Raw genomic sequence first — 23,167 nt, forward strand, 5'->3', positions numbered from 1 at the left:
ATAAAGGTCCCAGGATTGAGACTTGGGGTTCACCTTCCTGGTTGTCAGCCAAACTACTGGGGACTCCCTGAAGTTTGATTTGTTACCTACGACCTGTAAGATAATTTTAAAGTACATTTTAGTAATTTAACCGATTATGAAGATAGACCATAGGCAGATAGCTCACATAAAAGAATGTCATATGCATGGTAGAAAGTCAAAAGCGTTCGAAAGATTCATAAGTATTACTTACAACTTACAACTGCCGTTAGCGCCATGTGTCGCATAGGGCGCAAATGGAAGCCTTCCATCTGAGCCTGTCTGCTGCTTGCTGTTGTGCTTCTCCCCATGTCCTCCATCCAAATTCTGTTCTTTGTCTACCATTCGTCTCCAAGTTTACTTTGGTCTTCCTACATTTCCCTTTCCTGGTGGTGTCCACGTCAAGGTGATTCGACAATCATTCCATGGATCCATCCTCAGGATGTGACCTATCCAATTTCATCTCCTGGTCTTATGGTGTTGGTGATGATGCACATGTTGGCTCTTTGCAGCAGATCTGTGTTGGCCAAGATATCTTGAAGATTCTACGCAAGTTCCTGGTGTTAAAGGTGTTAAGTTTGTCTCCATATCTCTTGCTTATCTCCCAACATTCTGCCCCATATTACAACACTGATATTACATTGCTTTTATAGATTTTCATTTTGGCGTTTCTACTGTATTTGTTTGATGTCCATATTTTTCTTAACTTGTAGTATGCGGCTCTTGCCTTTTTTTATTCTATTCCTTATGTCGGCTGTTGCATTGTCGCTGGTATCTATAACCGCTCCAAGGTATGTAAAACTGTCAACCATCTATATTTCTTCGTTGTCCAATGTAATAGGCTGGATGTTGTTTGCCATTACACACATTTTTTTACTTTTTTTCTTGTTTATTTCTAATCCAGTTGTTTCAGCTATCTTTTGTATATCATCTGTTTTGGCTTGCAATTGTGTTCTTGTTGCTGACAGGAGAGCAATATCATCTGCAAAATCAAGATCTTCTAATACCCCTAATCTTCCCCAGTTGATACCACGCCTTTTCCGTGTTGTTTGCGTCATTGTCCAGTCTATAACCAGTAAGAAAAGGAAATCAGACATTATACATCCTTGCCTGACTCCAAATTTAATGTGGAACCATTCCGAATGTTTACCCTCATGTTCAACTACACAACTGAAGTGATCATAAAATGCTTGCACCATCCTGATTATTTTACCTGGAATTCCATAGTTTGCCATGATCTTTTTTTTTGGATAGTGTCAAACGCTCTTTTGAAGTCGATGAAGTTGACAAATAGGGGGCTGTTCCATTCAATGCATTGTTCTACTTTATTTCTCAGAATGAATATTTGGTTGATACAGCCTCGACCTCTTCGGAACCCAGCTTATTCTTTACGTAGAATGTCAATAGCATCTCTAATTCTGTTGATGATAATTCTGCAGAGGACTTTCCCAGGTACAGATAGTAATGTTATTCCTCTCCAGTTGTCACAGTCTTCTAAATTTCGTTTTTTTGAGAGTTTGATTATAATTCCCTTTTGTTAGTCTGTTGGTATTTCTTCCCTGTTCCAAATCTTTGTAAATAGATGGCAAAAGACTTTTGCTATTGTGCCTACATCAGCTTTCAATAGTTCAGCTTCTATGTTGTCAATACCTCGAGCCTTACCATTACTTAGTGCCCTTATACTCTTTATTATCTCTTCAATGGTTGGTGGTTCAATGTTCATATCAACAACATCTCCAGGTTGAATGTCTGCTAGTACGGGTGGATCTTTCGAGTTTAAAATCTCTTCAAAGTGTTCTTTCCATCTCTCTAATTGTTCCTTCTCGTTGGTTATTACATGTCCCTCTTTTGACTTTACAGGTCTGTTTCCTTTCATGCCACTGTTGGAAATTTTCTTGCTCAGCATGTATAGCTTGTTCTGCTCTCCCTTGTTTGCTGCATCTTCTGCACTTTTTGCTATATTATCAATATATTTCCTTTTATCATCTCTTGTACTAAGTTTTACCTCCTTGTTCTTTGCTTTATAATCTTTCTCCAGCTTTTCTTTCTGTCTTTGTGATCTTGTAGCATTGATTTTTTGTTTTATCTGTTTTCGTTCTTGTATTTTGTGGATACTGTTGGCAGTGATCCATTCTGGTTGTTTCCTGTCTTTAAAACCCAGTGTTTGCTCACCAACCTCACATATTCTATCCACTGTTCTTCTATGCCTTCTGTTTCTCCCAATACCTGAAATCTGTTCCTTAACCCAAGTTTGAACTCGTGTGCAACTTTTGGTATCTTTAGCTTATCTGTATCATATCTTTTCTTCTGTTCCTGATTTACTCTCTGTCGACAAAGTTTTAGCTTAACTCTGGAAATAAGTAATTCATGATCACTACCAACATCAGCACCTCTATATGACCTTACATCTTCCATAGATCTTCTAAACCATTTGTCAATCGTGATGTGGTCAATCTGATTCTTGATGTTTCCGTCTGGTGAAGTCCATGTGTATTTAAGAATATCTTTATTTTTGAATATGCTGGAGCCAATTACAATGTTGTTAGTCTGACAATAATCCCGAACTAATTCTCCATTCTTATTGATAACACCATACCCGTTCTTCCCCATCATATCTTCATATCCAACATTATCTGATTCTATCTTTGCATTCATGTCACCCATTTCTATTATCATATCATGTTTATGGACTTTTGTTGTTATATCATTCAAGGTTTGGTAGAACTCCTCTTTTACTTCCTCGGAAGCTTCGTTCGTTGGTGAATAACACTGTATAATGGTCAACTTTATAGGTCTAGAATAAAATCGAGCTGTTATTATTCTTTCATTAATAGGTTGCCATTCCATGAGTGTTTTTCTGTTTGCTTTGGATATAATTAATGCTACTCCATACTCATGCTTTTCTGTTTGTCCAGAGTATAGCATAGTCTCACCGCCTCTGAGGTTGATCTTCCGTGTTCCAGTCCAACGACATTCGCTAATACCCAATACATCAATTCCATAGTTGTTCATTTCATTTACTACCTGATGTGTCTTTCCAGTAGCATACATTGTTCTTACATTCCAGCATCCGACCTTGGTGTGCTTTCTTGGGTGAACCAAAGGTACTTTCCTGATGTTTGCTTCCAATTGGTTCTGTGTTTGGCCAACACCATTCATTGAACCTTCTAACTGATTTCTGTTTTCCAGTCTAACCTCGGTATTTCCCATCAGAAAAGTCGTTCTTCCATTTCGCGTTTCTGTAACTTTATAGTTTTTACGAGGATAGGTTGTTGGCCTATCGCTCAATCCCCAACCTGGAGAACCAGAGAATCTTTACTCAAGGTTTCTTTCCTTTAGATCAATTGTCGACAAGGCTGACGAGTCAAATCTACCCGGAATTTTATATCAGAGTTTTCTTCTCCTAGATGATCTGCCTTCCAAGGCTGACGACCTTCATCCAGTCGGCTATTGACCCATAACTGGGACAAGGTTGATGAGTGCTAGGGCATGTCCACACGTCGATGGGCCTACACACTTCATCTCTAGGGTCCTTGCTATAAGTATTGCTGCCACAAAATTGATTTTAACAGGCTTTTTTTATATTATTTTTTTTAAATTCTATGTGTTATATATGCTCCCTAAGTTTTGTTTGCTTTTTTCGAATTTTGATCTTAATATTTGTTTATTAGACGAAACGGACCTGGAGCAAGTTTATACACATAGGACAAAAGTATTCGTAAAAATATACTTTTTTCAGACACCAAAGACATTTAAAGGCCTTAACTCTAGTGTTATGTCCTACGAAATGTATACATTATGGGAGAGGGATATTCATATCACCTAAAATATAGAAATAATCACACCAAGCAAACATAATGAGGTTTAAAAAAAAGGTTAGTCTAATTAAACTTAGGAGAAAAGTTTGTAGGCTGACACTCATGATAAGATATTCAAATCAATTAATATACAAGAATACATATAAATACAATATTTTAAGTTTGTGTTACGATTTTTATCGTACACTACAAATTTTGTTTGAGAATACTCAATCACTTGTTTCGTTGGAATTATACAAAAGAATATATCAACATTTTAAAACAATTCCAAATATCTAGTAGGTTTAGTAACATGTCTATCGCGCCGTAGAATGATGCGCAATAAAACACAAGGAAAGCTATATAATATCTCCATTATCTTATTTATTCTATCGCTACCACTTCGGATTTTTTTGTCATCTGTTTGACTTAAAATCGACAGATCTACGCGGAAAAGATTCATTGCAATTTGAATTGATATGGCGAGTCAGACAGGTGACTAAATCGAAATTGACATAGAAGAAGCTTTGCAATTTTTTGCTGAAGATCACACACTGATAACTAAAAAAATACACTTTGAGGTTCGTGCGCACATATGTGATTAGCATACTAAGGGTACATTTGGTAGTATATCAGAGGTTAACAATGGTAACCTTACGGTACATTCGGTTAAAATTGTAATAGTGACCTGCACCCAAGGTTTACACACGCTTCTAGTTTAAAATAATGATTAGACATATCCAAATCAATCATCAAATACATTTTAAGTCTAATTTGATATATGTGTTAATTTAAGTACCCATGCCCATTCGCATGGTAGTTTGTTCCATGGTATAATTGGTATAGTGACATAAACTCCATGGCCTCCTGGACCAGCTTTCCAAATAAATTTGTCTGGGTAACCGAGCATGCTAACCTCTGTTTGTTGTGATGGGATCGGTGCTCCTAATTTCAGAACTGTGTCTGTAGGCCATGTAAGGAGAAATGCATAAAACACAGTTCCTTCCTTCTCCATTTTGTGTTTGGTATACCTGTAAAAGCAACATCGGTTTAATAGATCCATAAGATATTCAACAAGAGATTAATAGTAATATTCAAACAGAGAGCCAAAAGATATATTCATTTATTTGTAAACTTCTTCACCATGCAATTTCAATAAATCAGCTGTGTTTCTTACCATTATTTTTATTTAATTATTTAATCTCTCTGGTGCCAGAAATGTAGGAACAAACCAGTATAAATTATATTTGACATTACCTCGAGATTTAAAAAGAAAAGAGAGTCAAATGCCATGAACATAGTACCTTTACATCAATATGTCTTGCCAATTTGTTTAATGTATAAGAATAACCATTTAATTCTTCATTTCTTTTATGGATACTTTTTTATGCCCCCACCGTAGTGGTGGGGGCATTACGTTTTACCCTTGTCCGTCTGTACGTCCGTTCGTCCCAAAATTGGTTTCCGTTCTCTAACTTTTAAATTAGTTTGCCTCAACCAAATTTTATGAAACGTATACTGTAAACCGGGAAATTTTCGCGCCGTCTTTTTTTCGCGATTTACCAACAAAATCTAGATTCGTGCCGTTTTGAATTCGCGATGTCCCGGTCGGTGTCCTATATAAGTTTTTTTATTAATGATTTGGAAGCTGAACAGTATTAACAAATGTATTTAAATCAAGTGATAAAACCAATCAAAATTCCTTTTTGTCGGTTCACATTTAAAACTATTAGTCATGTTTGTTTGTACAAACACAATCACAATAAACAAAGAAAAATAACCTAATTAAGAGCGAATTAAATGCTGACAGAATTACTGTTTATTAGTTAATATTTTAATCTGATTGATCTGTGCAACAGATACAATGGGTAATCATTTTAAAACTGATTGACAGGTGTCATTTACATAACTGTAACGATAGTTGTTTATTTAGCAATATCCGTAATGTCCACTTGGATTAATTAGGACTATCATGAGATAAAGTATTGATATCTAACACTGACTTTCCTTCAGAAATAAAGTTATGTTTTGCGGTATAGATCTGTCGTCTGTAAAACCGATGTTTTAAATTAGCCATCTACATATCCTATTGACATACGTTCATGTATGGTCTTCATATTCGTGTTCAGATTTACTTGAAATATTCGCGGTCGTTTTATTTTCGCGTTTCAACTCTTACCGCGAAAATAGCGAAAACAAAACTGCCGCGAAAATTTCCCTGTTTACAGTACACAAGGCTTATTACTACAAAACACAGATCAAATTTGAAATTTAGTGGCGTCACTTTTATCGTTCTAGAGTTATGCTCCTTTACAAATGGAAAAATTGCTAAATTTTTCGTTTCCGTTCTCTAACTTTAGTTTGCCTCAACGAAATGTTATGAACTTTATACACAATGCTTTTTACCATAAAACACAGATCAAGTTTGAATTTTGGTGGTATAACTTTTACTGTTCTAGAGTTATGTCCCTTCTAAATGAAAAAAAAAATGCTGAATTTTTTATTTCCGTTCTCTTTCTTTAGTTTGCCTCTACCAAATGTTATGAAACTTATACACAATGCTTATTACTACAAAACTCAGATCAAGAACAAACTTGGGTAACGTACCGTTCTTGAGTTGTGTCCCTTTATAATGTTTTATGCAAGCGGGGGCATCATCTGTGTCCCATGGACACATTCCCCATTTATTTCACTTTTGTGTTACGCGATTTAATAAATGTCATACCATGTTTTTCTGGTTATTGTGTCATTCTGGTGACTCCATGGAACCGTTCCGTAAACTCCCTCTCCATTGACCTTCAACCATTTGCCAAACTGACGGAGTCTTTCTTCAAATATTGGCATTATTTTGCCGTATTTTGTTGATCCAACATTCATCAGCATGTTACCGCCAAAACTATTATAAAGATAAGAAGAATGTTTTCAAATAGAAACATTACTTCCTAAATATTAACATAAAAGGATGTACATTACTTCCTAAATATTAACATAAAAGGATGTACATTACTTCCTAAATATTAACATAAAAGGATGTAACGAGATAGCAAGTGTTCATATAGATACAATGAACCATTTTTGAACACCTGTGATGACAAAGCAGAAACTGGACAATGCCAACGAATTTTAAGTCTGATGGGCAATTTACTCTAGAAAATCGCACTGAACATGCACATCTGTATATTATGATCAATCAATGCACCAACTTCCATGTAGATATGATAAACCATGAATGAGGGGTTGCGATGACAACGTAGGCACTTGACACAGCCAAAGTATATCTAGTTCAAAGTGACATATCTTTTGGAAAATTCAATGGACTGGAGCATCTACCCACATGCACATCTGTATATTATGATATAAAAATTTGTAAAGTTTTGTATAGATACGAATAAACATGTCGGAGTTATGATGGAAATGTCAGTGCGGAGCAGGGCCAAAAGTTCTAAGTTGAAAGAGGCATAACATAAAGAAAAACTCAGTGGAGAGGAACTACCTAAAACATGTACATTTGCATATAGGGATCTAATAATGTACCAACTTCCATGTAGATATGATTAACCATGAAGGAGAGGTTATTGTTACAAATTCGGTGCGGAACTGGGCAATATGTTTTTTCTTAGCTCAAAGAGGCATGTCACTGGGAAAACTAAATGGACTGGAGAATCCTACTTCTATGCACATATGTATTTTAGGAACTTACAGTGTACAAAATAGTTGCGACGACAAGATCGGTTCTGGATTTTAAGTTGAATTAGTTTTTATCAAAAATAATCCCATGGACTGGAACAGACTGATTCCTATTCATCCCCCAAATGTTATTGTAATGGTATGATAAATAAATGGAAGGAAAAGGTTATCTTACTATTCTTCAATTAAAAAAGGGAAGTTCTTTCTTAACGGGCAGAAAATAAACCGCTTATTTCAAACCAAAATGTTACATACCGTTACGGTCACTTATATGTACAATAGTGTCAATGGGGGAATATTTAAGGTATGAATAAGAGTAATATTTCTTCTTCTGAAACTACAGCATCAAGTACCTTCGATCATAAATAATTGGTCAAAACTATAACTTGATTCAAATTTTACAAATATGAGGAAGTCTTATGAACGTTTTATTCAATCAATCGGGTATCGTTGATGTAAAACTGAATAAATAAAGGAAGGGAACCTGACTTTATGTATATACTCTCAAACATGGCTGTATGTGTTTTTAAAGTCACAAAAATGAAAATAAGAAGATGTGGTATGATTGCCAATGAAACAACTCTCCACAAGAGACCAAATGACACAAAAAATTAACAACTATAGGTCACCGTACGACTGTTATTGTATTTAATAGAAGTAAGAAGATGTGGTATGAGTGCCAATGAGACAACTCTCCATCCAAGTCACAATGTGTAAAAAGTTAACAATTAAAGTACGGCCTTCAACACGGAACCTTGGCTCACACCAAACAACAAGCTAAAAAGGGCCCCAAAATGACTAGTGTAAAACAATTCAAACAGGAAAACCAACGGTCTAATCTATTTAAAAACGAGAAACAAGAAACAAGTAAGAATCACGTCAACAAACGACAACCACTGAAACAGGTTCCTGACTTAGGGCAGGTGCAAACAAATGCAGCGGGTTTAAATGTTTTAACAGGCGCCACCCTTCACCCTAACCTGAAATAGAAGTGTAACATTACAACATAGAAAGACACACTATAAAATATCAATTGAAATGGCTTAACTTAATCAAAAAGACATATTAACAAAACAAATAAACGTACACTGAACGAATGAATTTGATCTATGACACAATGTCAAAAGGACAACTATAACCTTGGACAAAATGGCGTTAAATAGAATAACGTACACATGTAAATTTAGATATAATAATTGTGTTGTTAGGAGTACGGAGATATTTTTTACAAAATAAATTAATTTGTTGTTTATAGTACGAGAACAGCAGTGAAAATTTATCGTCATACTAAATACTTATCAAAGGTGGTACATATTAAAAATAGTGAGACGAGATATAACACAAAATAAGTAAACATTGAATAACAAAAATGCACTACAAATTGTGTAACAGGTCAAATTAACACGAAAGTACGATTTGATCTATTTAGCTTCAGTTCTTAAAAATGATAAAAAAAAATAACTCTTGACTAAAGACCTTAAACTGTCCTTGTATTTTATATAAGCAGTACTTTCAAAATTACATGTTTAAGTGAAATGCTTAGAAATCATTAATGATGACAAGAGTCCAAATGAGTTGTGAATGCATCTTTCATCTAAAGTTAGCATTCGTGTTCTACGAAGATATTCAACTTGCCTGATTGTGGATGCAAAGGTTGGAATGATTTTATGAATAGTCAAATAGTCTCCGACTACAGCATTTGTTCGGTATCCCCGGCGTATTTGTCTATTGTCATACAATTTTCCCATTTGAATTTCTGTAAAACGCCTGAAAGCTGAATGAGAGAGCAGAAAAGCTGTAATTACCAGAATCATTGAATATGCACACGGTGCTTTATATTTAGTTATTTATATTTGTTAACATATAATTAGTAAATAAACTCATCATAGATAGTAAGATTGACACACAGAAATTATGACAACTATATTACTGGTTCCCGTTCGATCAGTGATCATGTGGTTAGTAACAGACGCAAAGAACCTTCATAGACTAAAGAAAATACAAAGAAAGCGCTTCCACTATGCCTAGACATACCATTATCCTCAAATTGGAAAGGACTTGAAGTGGAGGCAGCAATTTTATCTACAAATTTAATAATATAGGAAATAACCATACAACAAATTGTAACGGTACAATTAAAGTCAGTGAGAGCACCAATTAAACAGCAGCTGGTAAAACTAAAATGAAACGAAGAGATAAGACACTCATATAAACCAATATGGAATGAACTGAACTAAGCTACATATTAAATTATCCTTTGCCAATCAAATATGTGGAAATGACATATTTTACATTTTGGTGTTTCGTTTCAGGCGTCATATTTTCTTATCAATAATATATCTAACCGAATGTATTTGCTTTTATAGTGCGGGATTACGTAATTGCATCACTTTTATGCTGGTGTAAATCATATATGTTTTTCGTTAATTGGTATTATATTTTAATCAGGTCGTGAGTTTCTCCTTTGAATTGTTTATATTTGTCATTTCAGGGACTTTTATAGCTTACTATGGGTTTTACTCATTGCTGTAGGCCGTACGGTGATCTATAGTTGTTAACTTCTACGTCAGTTGGTTTCTGATGGAGAGTTGTCTCATTGGAAATCATACCAATAAATTCGTGTGACGCACAATTCATTATTCTATTGTGCTGTATTTGTGTTCTGTCGTAAATTAATTTAAGGTGTTCGTTGTTATTCTGTGGTTTACATGTTGAAATGTACTATTATATTATTTATTTATGTATTTCTCTGTCCTGAATGTTCTGGCATTTATTTGTACTGTATTCCTGTCACGTAATATGTCATTTTAGCGGTATTTTAACATTGCCATATAAGCGGGAGGTCTGACTAGCCATAAAACCAGGTTCAACCCACCATTTTTTTCTTAAAATGTCCTGTACCAAGTCAGAAATATGGCAGTTGTTATCACATAGTCCGTTTCTATGTATGTTGGCGTTTGTTTTTGTAGCAGTTCAGTGTTTCTGTTGTTCCGTTTTGTTTCCTCTTATAGTTGATGTGTTTCCCTCATTTTTGGTTTGTGACCCGGATTTGTTTCAGTTAAATCGATTTATGACTATTGAACAGCGGTATACTACTATTGCCTTTATTTATACCACATCTTATTTTTATCTTTCGACTCTCCTCTACTAATATTTACATTCATGTCACCATAATAAATGTGCTACACTCTCTAACAATGATTTGAAATAAAAATCACAATTAACATATAAAAGCTCACCTGGATTAAGTTATCTGTACATGTCTTGTAGCTACCATGTTTGCATTTACAATCTGGGCCCCATCGGTCATTTGTTACAACAGTGTCCTTCACTGGACTGTAGATAAACAAGTTGAAAAAGGGAACAGGAATCCCCAAAAATATTGGATAACTTAGTACAGACCACAAAGACACCTTCGATTCCTTTGAAAAAATACACGTACAAACCAAGAAAATCATGATTCAGATAGTCTGACTTGGTACAAGCACAGAATATGGAATGATAACACAAGTTTAAAAACCGCCACATTCTGAATGTGCCTGTCCCAAGTCAGGAGCATGTAATTCAGTGGTTGTCGTTTGTTGCTGTTTATCATATTAGTTTATCGTTTATTGTTTTGTGCATAAATCAGGCCTTTAGTTTTCTCCTTTGAATTGTTTTATATTTTGTCATTCCTTTTATTTACAATGCGGTATGGGTTTTGCTCATTGTTGAAGCTGTACGGTGACCTATAGTTGTTAACTTCAACGTCAATTCGTCTCTGTGGGAGAGTTGTCTCACTGGCAGTCATCCCACATCTTCTTATTCTATATTCAAGTGCACACACACGTTTTTCTTGCCTATCTAGTTAAGTAGAAATAAATCTCTGATTGTGTATATATTATATGTGTGCTGACAAATATGTGCTTTGAGACATCTTTGTATCTCTAGTACAGCACCGACACGTAAGCTCTACAGTATAGAATAACAGTGTTGTGAAGAAACTATTTTGTCCGAAGAAATAAATCGTATTTATCAATGTATAAAAAAGGAAAGAACTGTAATTATATATATTCTAAGCAATCAAATGGACATTTCCGTAGCAATGATATAAAAGGTCAAAATGATGTATTCTCATTACAAAACATCCGACTCAACTTAGGTCTTCTCTTACCGAAAAAAGTAGACAAAGCATAAAACTCAAAATATGTTTGTAATGTACAAATCAAAATATGTAAAAAATATGACCCGACAACTGTCCAAGGCAGATTGGGTTGTCTAGGTATAATCTAACAAGCCCTCCGTCAGTAGTATTTCTTATGTATAACAGTATTCTGGATGTTATGGTATAAATTTGTATCGTTGCATACTAGTATATAATATGTTTATACAGAACGAGAATAAGTTTCACAACCAATTAATCATATGTTTAAATCATTGAAGCAAAATAATGGTTTTCTATTTAAGGAATGACTGTAATATTTTTTCTGTCTATGAAGACATAACCTAAAAAATGTGGTGCACACTGAATAACACGCGTAGCGGGTTATTTAAAAGTGTGCACCACATTTTTTAGGTTATTTCGAATAGACAGAAAATATTACAGTCATTCCTTATAATTTAATTCTAAATTCCGTTTTTAAGGAGTAATTTTGAAAAAAAAACCTTGGTGACGTCACGGTCACATGAAACAATTATGTCTATGAGCTGATAGACAAAACACTTTCAGCCAATCAGAAGACATGTTACATCCAAAATTAAATTATTAGAAAGTAAGTGTAAAAATACTTCAGAACAACCAATCGAAAGTAAGAAATAAACAATTACCTTTCATTAAACAACCAAGCAAGAAATTCTTTTGCAGTCCAGTATGAGGAAGGTCCTTAATCATCAACAATATCAGCCCATACAATTTCTGGATTATATTTATATAGTGGACGAAGCCATTCGGAAAGACAGTAGTAAGTTCCAAACTTTATATCCGTTCTGTTTCGTATTGCTGCAGCCAGATCGCCTGAGAACAATAAATAGAGACTTCAAATATCGATCTCATGCCAGCGTTACACTTTTTTTCTTCAGCACTAGAGTTTTCATTTGAGGCTCTTGACATTACATCTTCAGAGCTTGAGTTAATATCGTCAGTGCTGGGTTTTATTTTTTAAGCGCTTGATGTTACATCTTCAACGCTTTAGTTTATATCTTCAGCGCTGGTGTTGTCATCTCTATGATTTAAACATCATGTCTATTTCTATAATACAAACAGTAGGAACGTATTGAAAACAGTGCATAAGAAACATCTCGACGACGTATGTATTTTGTGGTAATCTTAATCGCCCTCTGTCAAAATCATCATTGACTCAGGCTCTTCAATACCGAATAACAGTAATGTCAAGATACTATATGTAGGATGCAGACTTAGATTCGATATTTCTAGTTATGAAATACTGAAGATTTTTACCAACCAACAAGATCTCTGTTTGGTCCTACTGCTTTTGCATTCCAGTTAAAAGAATGAGAGGATGGCCAGTTGGGAAATCCTTCACCGTGTTTACTGGTATTAACAACATATCTGAATAATAAATAAACAAGACAATTGTACTTTGGATTTAAACAAAGTAGTATTATATTTCATTAACATAAAGTGCCAATTCTGCCATAATAAATTGAAATATTTGAATAAACACGATGAAAACAGTTATAAAATATCCCCCTTCTCCCCCCCCCCCCCCAAAAAAAAACAAAAACAAAAAACAAAAAACAAAAAAACAAAAAAAAACAAATCAAAACAAAACAAAACAAAACAAAACAAAACAAAACAAATTTAAACGCACAAAACCAAAGAACATGGGTGAAAGCAAATTCATATCTGGATGACATAATACAACTTAGAAAAACTAACGACCTGGTTAAAGCTAAATAAAAAAATGAAACAACAATTAAGACAGACTGCAATCAACGCCGACCACTGGACTACAGGCTCCTGGGTTGGGACAGATAGATAAAGAATATGTTTGTGAGCGCTCAACCACCCATTAACCTGGGCAGTGGTGTAACAACACTACAGTGTGCAACGTGTCAAAATCAAATTCAAAGGACCTTTCTCATAAACACATTAAACCACAAACACAAAGATAAAAGACGCAAAATACCGATTCAAGAGAAATTGCAGTTATTGAATGCTAGTAAAGAAAAATAGACCCTGTTTTTCAGACTATGTATCATCCATAACATCTACAGAGGCTTAAGTATAAAGACGTCATAAGCACTCTCTTCTGCAATACAAATATAAAAGTATCGACAGAATAAAGGTGTACATCTGTAAGTAACTGGATTTGCAATACTTGTTAATAACAAAAACGATAGCAATTTTATTGCACTAGATGCGCATGTTGACAATTGATGTTCATTTTGTGATGCTCGAGGTCGAATAATGTGAAAGTCCAAAACCTAATACAAACGTTTAAGAGCCGAAAACCAAAAAAAAAAAAAGAAATCAGAGCTGATTTATGTATAATATCATTGAAAATATTACGTAAATTCAGTCTTACATTACTCCCGATGCTTTGAATATGTTGCCCATTCTTACCCTGCTCTCGATACTTTAACATATCTGCCAATTCTTACCTTGCTCCCGATGCTTTAAGTATATCTGCCCATTCGTCTGGATTTAAAAATTCTTCTGTGAAATCTGCTTCAAAGTCGGCATCGGTAAAATCAGGCGGGTAATTTCATAAAATCTACAATCTCGAGCTGGATGGCTTGACAACCATAGTGGCCAAAACCATGCTCCATGGAAACTTGGAACAGAAAATACACCCCAATGAACGAAAATTCCAAATTTGGCTTTGTCATACCATGTTGGTAACGGTCTTGAATCCAATGAGTCCCAATCAGGCGTATATTTTGCATAACTGTCTTGTAAATCTAAGCAAAAAATTAACATGAACAACCACTGTTTCGCTGTTTACAATATACTGCATTTATGTCACATGAGCATAGATCTATCTAATTGTACTACCTTGTTTACCAAACAACATGTAAATAGATCGAGCGTTGAACTGGTTATGGCTCAATCACCGTCGATCAAAATATGTAATTTGCAACGTTTCCTATTTGTATTTTGCAACAGTTCGATTTAAAAGCTGTCAACATGACATATGCCGATTACTATTTAGTTTATTCGAAAAAAAACAGGTTCGAAGTAAACATACAGTCATGGGACAAAAGTAGTTGCCAATCGTCATTGCATTCAGTCAAAATTCAGTAGGCAGTGATTTATTCAAGTTAAATTCACTGAGCTGTAATGGGTCTGCCCTGTAGCTAGAAATTGTGCTACATTCACTGTTGGGTTTCCCTTCAGTGATCAATTGTCATCGAGTTTTCATTTGTTGGCCATTTTGTTGTTGTTGGTTGTTGTTGGTTGTTGTTTATTGTTTAATAATATTGAATAAATGCCACGATAAATAATCAGCCACATTTCAAGTTGTTTGATGTTTGTTTAACAGAACAAAAAGCAGTGGTTCTATTGTCGTTGCATACATTAAATATGCAATAACATCTTATTATACGGTATTGGTTTTGCACATTGTTGTAAGGTGACCTATAGTCTCTTTGTCTACGTAATTATGTTTCTGGTGGATGGTTGTCCCATTGCCAGTCATGCCACTTCTTATTTTTATATTGATTTTCATTTCGGACTTGGAAAGACTTCCTTTTGAAATCAGCTCTGTTGAGAGAATAGCATGAACAGACATGAAAGGGGGTCCAAAGAGAAGTCTTGCCTATGTCTTTTTTGTTATTGTTGGTAGTGTTTCTTATTATGATTACCATTATTAAGCTTTTGATTTTGTATGGCATCAAAATAGCGAATTTGATAATGTGGACCTCGTCTCATAAGATCCTGTCTCATTTTTTGTTTAAAGGTGACAACATGCGGTCGGATGTGAGTCGCCTAATCTTGACAGCTCTAATGTTCACCTATATACCAGTTTATTCTTATTATAAGTTAGTGAACATTTTTCCTTTAATCGTTGAGTCAGACTCATTTTTCACGATTAGATCACTTTGTACCAGATATTGACACACGCCTTACATTAACTTGACCACATTTCTATTGTCAAGTTTTGATGTGTAGTTAACGTCAATGAGACATAAGCAAAAAGACACAAACAATCAAAACACATTTTGAGATCAACATTTTGCGCACAACAATAGACAAAGAGAGAAGAAAGAGAGGCGAAAGATACCAAAGGGACATTCAGACTCATAAGTCGAAGATAGACTGACAACGCCATGACTAAAAAAGAAAATGACCAACAAACCAACAGACAAACAACCGTACACAAAACATAACATATCAAAATATGTCTAGCTTTAAATCGTTAATTAAACTCATCATAGATACCAGGATTACAATTTTGTACATCAGACACGCAATTCGTCTACATAAACTCATCAGTGACGATCGAATCGAAAAAGCTAAAAAGGCCAAATAAATACGAAGTAAAAGAGTTTTGAGAAACCAAAACTTAGAACGATCAAATACAGTTAAGGTAATCTCTTCCTAGGGTAGAAAATCCTTAGTATTTCGAAAAATTTAAAGCTTGTTAAACATTTATGATAACTATGACCATATCAATGATAATTCTTGTCAACACAGAAGTACAACATTGGAAGTTGTTGTCTTTTTGTGTCTTTTCTAAGATTCTGATATTACAGATATACCCTTTCTTATATATAATATAATAGTATTGTGGATGTAATGGTTGAAATTGTATCATTGCACATATAATACAGAACTAGAATAAAGGTCAGGCATGGTTTTTGTCTAAAAGAGTATGACATATCTTTTTGATACAATACTAATACTTAATTCTATCAAATAAAACGCAAACATTAATATTGACTTAAATTAATAAAAAAAAAATGGCTGACATGTAGTGTATTTGCGTGTCTTTTACTCTAAGAAGCAATATAATGATACCAAGAGTTCAGACTTATTTCGATGGAAAGCTTGCTAGTCGGACAGCAACATTGTTGGGTTTAGCAACCCAGATGCTATTATTTTGCTTCCTGTGATATGTAACTACTTTGCATGAACCTTCTTATATACAACGCGTATTTCACTGCCATACGTTCTATATGAAACATTTCTTTCCCAAACACAAAATATTGCATCGTATCGGTTTGTAATATTTTACCTCCACAAAATTCTGTGTTGTGAAATTTCATGCCTTTTCTTTAAGATAGAGTGGATTTAGCCATTCTGAAAGACAGTAATATCATCCAAACCTTATATCCGTTCTGCTTCGTATTGCTGCAGCCAGATCGCCTGAAAATAAAAAAAATATAGACTTCAAATATCGATCTCGTACTAACAGGAGACTTCAACTGTCCGGATATAAATAAGAACTAAATAACGAACCTAACCAATAACCGGGTGTCACCTAAAGTGCTCCAGAAGGATAGGCAGATCCTGATCCAACAATACTTTCAACGCAATTATGTAATTACTATCGAGTTGGTACATATCCAAAATGAGATTTTTCGTACCGGCTCTACAATACCGAATAACAGTTATTTGAAGATACTATATCAAGTACAAACGATTGGAGCTGATAAAACTTATTTCTTATTTAAAGGCATGTTTTCTGGTTATATTTATATGACAATTTTTTACCAACCAACAAGATCTCTGCTGGTCCATCTGCTTTTGCATTCGAGTTAAAAGAATGAGAGGATGGCCAGTTGGGAAATCCTTCACAATGTTTACTGGTGAGAACAACATATCTGAAAATTAAAAAAAAGACATTTCTAATTCGGATTTAAACAGTATAGTATTGACCAATTTTATTAACATTTAAGTCATATAAAACTTCAAATTTAAAAAAAAAGTTGAATATGTTTTATATACTTGAATGGCTAGGTTTTACTATAGAACAAGTGTACACGAAATTTGTTTTAAAAGAAAATCCTTTATATTATCAAAATCTTCATTAATGTAGTGCTCTTGAATTATTGTCTTTCCGTACACAAAGGTAAACAGTAATAACTGATTCTTAAAGAACAAATTTACTACAACAAATCATTTAACGACTGTTCAGGAAAAGTTTTATTGAAAAATGGGAACTATGGGAAATAAAAAAAAAATTCTATCAATTCACTTATTTGTCGCGTGCTGTAAGTGCTGTGTGTTGATTGATTACCAATGTCACGATCCGGTAAACTTGGTCAACAAACTCGAAAGAAAATTAGCTTGCGAAACCGGTAAACAGATCCTGCTCTACATGTGGCACCCGTCGTGTTGCTCATGTAAGTACGAACCCGGTAATAAGTCTAAGTCTATAAACTAGGATATCTCGGTAAACCAGCATGCACGTCTTTAGATATATCATTTTTAATGAGACTCCTAAATTTCAGTAGGATAAAAAAAATAGGAGGCGTGTTATGATTACCAATGGACAACTTTCCACCAAAGACAAAAGATAAAAGGTGTAAGGAACTGCATGTCTGGATAACAACACGTGAAGCAATACAACACAGAAAAACTAACGAGCTGGTAAAGGGCTAAATAAAATAATGGAAAACAATTGTTACAAACGGCAACCACTAGACTACTGGCTTGGGACAGAAAACAACGAATGTTTCGAGTTTACATGTTTGTAAGCGCTCAACCACCCAAGAATCTGGGACATTTTTGTTACAGCACCAAATTCTACAGTTTGTAAAAATCTACTTTTGAAAAGCCTGACTGATCAGACCAATACTTATCACAAAAAAAAACAACAAATAACAAAAGCACAAAATATTGATATAAGAGTACTAGCAGTGACTGAAGGCTTTTAAAAATTAATAGATCATGTCTTACAGACTAATTTGTCAATTATGACAACTCCAAAGGCTTTAGTGTAAAGACGTCATAAGCAGTCTGTTGTCCAATTATACATATCGACAGGATATAGGACCTTAACTAGTAATAACTAGATAGTAATACTTATTTAGTTATGTATAAAATTAGTGAAAAAAAAACATTGTTTTTATCGATGAAAACAAGGCAATATTGAAAGATCTTACTACAATGTATTATGCGATGCTTACGTTGTTGACATATTTGGTCTTATTCCGATTTGACTAACACAAGTAAGCTACCTCTAGTTTTATTCAGTACACTTGCAAAATTAAAGCATTTAGCTTTTTTACTTTTTTCTCATGTTGATTTGGTACTTAATTTAATAAATTATAGGATGCTTACAAAACAATCTCGATAGTTTCCTACTTAAGTTGAACCCTGATTTATAACAATGATAATGCAGTACTTTGTCCTCTTTCTGGTCATAAGTTGACCTTTAAAGCGCATTTAATTGGTATATATCCGGTAAATTGATATCGGATTACACTTTTCTATCCATAAAGTCCGATTAATTTGTCAACAACCATAGGGTCACATGTGGTTGAGATTGAAGTGCTTCATTAACAAACGTTTAAATCTATCTAATGAAAGCAAATGTCATCCTTATGCATAACATAAAAAAACCATGTATAAAAAAATGTACGCAATCTTCGCGTTTCTACCTTAATTTTTGAAAATTGCAACAGTAGTTATAATCGTTAAGAAATTGTGTTTGCTGTATTTGTACTGGTACAGCCAGTATTGTTTAACTGAAGTTGCATGACTAGTCACAGGTCTATCAGTTTTTGACCTCTTCTTAAAGAACACATAGTAGCATATAAAGATTATGCCTACAAAATATATAAATAACAAAATAATTTTACTCATCTTAAATTATACCATTCCATCTTATAAAACTGATAATTATTTTTTTTCAGATAAGTCGATAAAGTTTCTGTATTTTCCATATTATAAGTTTCCAAAACTTTAGTCTTAACCTGCTCCCGATGCTTTAAATATATCTGCCCATTCGTCTGGATCGAAAAATTCTGCTGTAAAATCTGCAGCAAAGTCAGCATAGGTAAAATCAGGTGGATAATTTCTTTTCATAAAATCTACAATATCTGGAGCTGGGTGCTTTGACTTCCAGTGTGGCCAAAACCATTCGGAAGAGAAACTTGGAACAGAAAATACACCCCAATGAACAAAAATTCCAAATTTTGCTTCGTCATACCATTTTGGTAACGGTCTTGAATCCACGGAGTCCCAATCAGGTGTATATTTGGCACTACTGTATTGTAATCCTATGCAAATCATTAGTACTAACAACCACTGTTTCACCATGTTTACAGTATAAAGCTTTCTGAAACAAGACCACATGATATGTCCGTAAAAGTATAAGTATTTATCATATTGTACCTAAATCGGTTATGGTTTAATCACCGATATTTCAATAAAACAGAAATGTCAATTTACATTTTTGGAAACTCAAAAAGATATATATATATATTCGATAAATCGTTACATTTTGAAACGTTTTTTAGACTTTACAAAATTTTGATTAAAATCTGTAAACATGTGTTATGTAGCCAATTACTACTTAGTTTTCATGGCAAAAACAAACCTGGGGTAAATCCTATATCAAGGGACAAAGATATTTTACTTTTTACATTTGATTAAAAAGAATCTTTCAAAACATTGTAAATATATGTATGTGCAGCCACCAAAGACATTTTAATGCGTCTAAATCAGGTGTAATGACTATTATAAGAGAGAAATAACGAATATCCCTATACCATCGTACTATATAGGTCATATTCAAATGGTCACACCAGTCAAAATAAGTAGGTTTAATAACACCTCTTGTATTATTGGAATTTTTTCAAAAGAATATAAAAAATGAAAAAACATTAAAAATTCAACAATGTAACAGTTTTTTTAGTAATTTGTCCAATTCGCCGTAGAGTGTTGCGAAATATAACACAACGTTTGATAAATAAATCAGTGTCTTAAAACTAGCAATAAATTAATTTAACAGAGACTAACAAACATAGCCATCAAAACAAAATCCCCAAATTACAAAAACTCATTAAGATACGGCAAAATTTGTTAATATCAAGTATCCTTCATTTTTGATTACTGTGATTGAATTGTCATCCTTGAGGAGTTACTTAAGTTGTTAAACCTAATGCAGTTTGAATATTAAAGAGTTTATATAAAATTCGTGATACATTGATCAATAGTTTTACACATACCCATCAAATCGAAGAGAAATTAAGTTTTCAGTCCAAACATCTGAAGGTGCAACAAAATAAGCATCTGCAACATAGAATTGACTCCATGTGTAGAATAGGAGCAAAGTCATGTACAAGAATTACGGACATTTCAAGGCGAGATAACTCGTGTTACTTTTCTATTCTGGTTCCCATCTTGCTCTCATCGTCTGGTGACCAGTAGATAAGAATAGATAACTCCCATAAACGAACACCCCGCCAATAGATGTCACTTTGACGTTATGCCTATAGGGTAATTTATGATATTAGCAGTTATACGATAATTCCGAACGCAGTTGGATTTAAGAAAGAAACCCCGCGTACACTATACACAGATGAATGATGAAGAAATTGCCGATAGAAAAGAAATAATTAAAAAAAAGAAAAGTTTTGCATGCCCTATGATGTACAAAGAATATTTTCTGTTATCGATGGTTCTAAAGAGATACGTTTACATGTTATTATATTTCCCATATTTATAATATATGTATATCTCTTGATCAATACTTTTTTTAAATTTTTTTTTCTTAATCTAGTAAATTTTCTTATTGTATGAAATTTGTAACCCTGTTTATACTACACACGACCTTTTCCGAAGCTTTCAGATAGTCCAAATAATTTATCATCGGTGTTTCTGATTTTAACAAGTTCAATAAAAGAAACATTTTAAAGCCGCAGGCAAACTGATTTATCCTTGTATATTTCTTTTTAATTGAGTTAGATGAAAATCCAATATACAAATCCTTTCAACATCGAGCAGGCTTGAGTATTATCTAAGATTATGTTTTATATATAAAAAAAATAGCATTTAACTCTTCAACGTGGTTCTGGAAAAGGATAGACAATTTATGAATATGACGAAGACATAATCTTTCAATCAGTTTAATTGAAGTGTGGAGCTGGCATGTCAGTTATTGCTAGTAGTCCTTTAGTTAATTTATCATGTATCATTGTCATTTTGCTTAGTGTCTTTTGTTATCTATTCTGACATCGGACTCGGACTTCTTTTAAACTGAGTTTTACTGTGCGTATTGCTGTGTTTTGTTTATTCTACATAGGCTAGAGGTATAGAGGGAGGGTTGAAATCTCATAAAACATATAAATAAAAGCTACAGAAAGGCAATATCATAAATATGACAAGATGTACATTACTGTCAATTTTAGATTTTATTTGATATGGGTAGGTCACATGTATTCGATATTGACATTGTATAAACCTGATGTATACTCCATGCTGAATTTTATTTGATCTAGGTAACACGTAAAATCATTAACACCTGTGGATTAAATTGTAATATTTTCCTGTCCTCTAGGAACATAAAATTTACATAATTCACTACCCTTAATTAGACATAGATATCAGTAAATAAAACCGCAGACTTTCTCCTTAAAGTTTAGTGGTTTGTGTACATATATTGAAGGTGTGCATGTGGTCAGGGTTTAATATTTGCTCTTTTGGGAGATAGTTAAAGTTATTTTAAAATAACACTTTGCATCTGCGGGGGCATCATTTGTGTCTCCCAGACACAATTAAATCTCAGATAAAGTTCTACATTATCTTTGTTATGATACAGTTACTTCAGAGTGAAGTGCGGGGCATCACTTTGTCTAGTTAATTTTATAATTATTTTTTTGTTGTAATTAATCTTATTTGAAAATATTCGTTCATATTTCAGCCGTATCTCAATTTTTTTTTTTACTTTATAAAATTAGTTTATATGTGTTACCCTATATTCTTATTGTAGAATACTCTTAAACATAAGAATAGAGGGCAACATACATACATTATTATTGTTAAATCGCATTGATAAGAGTTTGAACACTTTAGACAAGGTAAAAAAGTTGATGTGAAAAGACTATTTTGAAATTATTAATCAACTGCAAAAAAATAAAAAAGGGGGTCTCCCAACAAGCTCTTGTGCGTGGACTACTATATTTTCAATGTAATACTTAAATGATAAGATAAAATAGTAACATATGGTATTGAATAGTGATACAGCACCGGAAAGGATTTGCTGTGGCACCATGGGACGCTTATACAATATACTATGTAAATATTGACACATTCGTGTTTATATGTTAGCTGAGATCGATAATTATGGAGCTTTTCTTAAAAAGGACTTCGATGTTTTTCGTCATTTGTATTATTAAACGACATTTTATGAATATACTAAACAAGGATTTGTATAGTACTATACAAATCCTTGTACTGAACAATAAGATTAATGACGGTATGAAGGAGAACATAAAGATAGCATATCCTAACAATGATTTTGATGCTATGATATCTTACTGTATACATTCAAAATACTTGCATTTACTTCTTTGATCATTTCTTATAATGATAAGAATAATATTCCCTATACCTTTTCATTATACAAAACTTGTATAAAATTTTGTATGTTTTGAATAACATTAAAAATTGCATGTTGTCATCTTTTCTATTTCAATTTAGTTTTTCAGATTTCGTAGACATTTTTTTTCAATAATGCCATCATGCAATTGTGTATTCAAATATTTGATAA

General features: G+C 33.5%; 1 protein-coding gene and 1 pseudogene across 1 annotated transcript; both read right to left on the reverse strand.

Moving 5' to 3' along the window:
• Positions 1-2,100: 2,100 nt before the first annotated feature.
• Positions 2,101-2,682, reverse strand: LOC127701573 (craniofacial development protein 2-like). The gene has a single exon (XM_052205850.1). It carries the CDS (start codon positions 2,680-2,682, stop codon positions 2,101-2,103), a length of 582 nt encoding a protein of 193 aa, XP_052061810.1.
• Positions 2,683-2,722: 40 nt separating this feature from the next.
• On the reverse strand, positions 2,723-19,749 carry LOC127702395 (alpha-L-fucosidase-like; annotated as a pseudogene).
• Positions 19,750-23,167: the final 3,418 nt, after the last annotated feature.

The sequence above is a fragment of the Mytilus californianus genome, unplaced genomic scaffold (genome assembly GCF_021869535.1).
Source record: "Mytilus californianus isolate M0D057914Y unplaced genomic scaffold, xbMytCali1.0.p SCAF_1, whole genome shotgun sequence".
Lineage (NCBI taxonomy): Eukaryota > Metazoa > Mollusca > Bivalvia > Mytilida > Mytilidae > Mytilus > Mytilus californianus.

Bases quoted from the DNA above. Each gene is read 5' to 3' on its own strand.
- LOC127701573 (XM_052205850.1), bottom strand. From the start codon at position 2,682: ATGGGTGACATGAATGCAAAGATAGAATCAGATAATGTTGGATATGAA.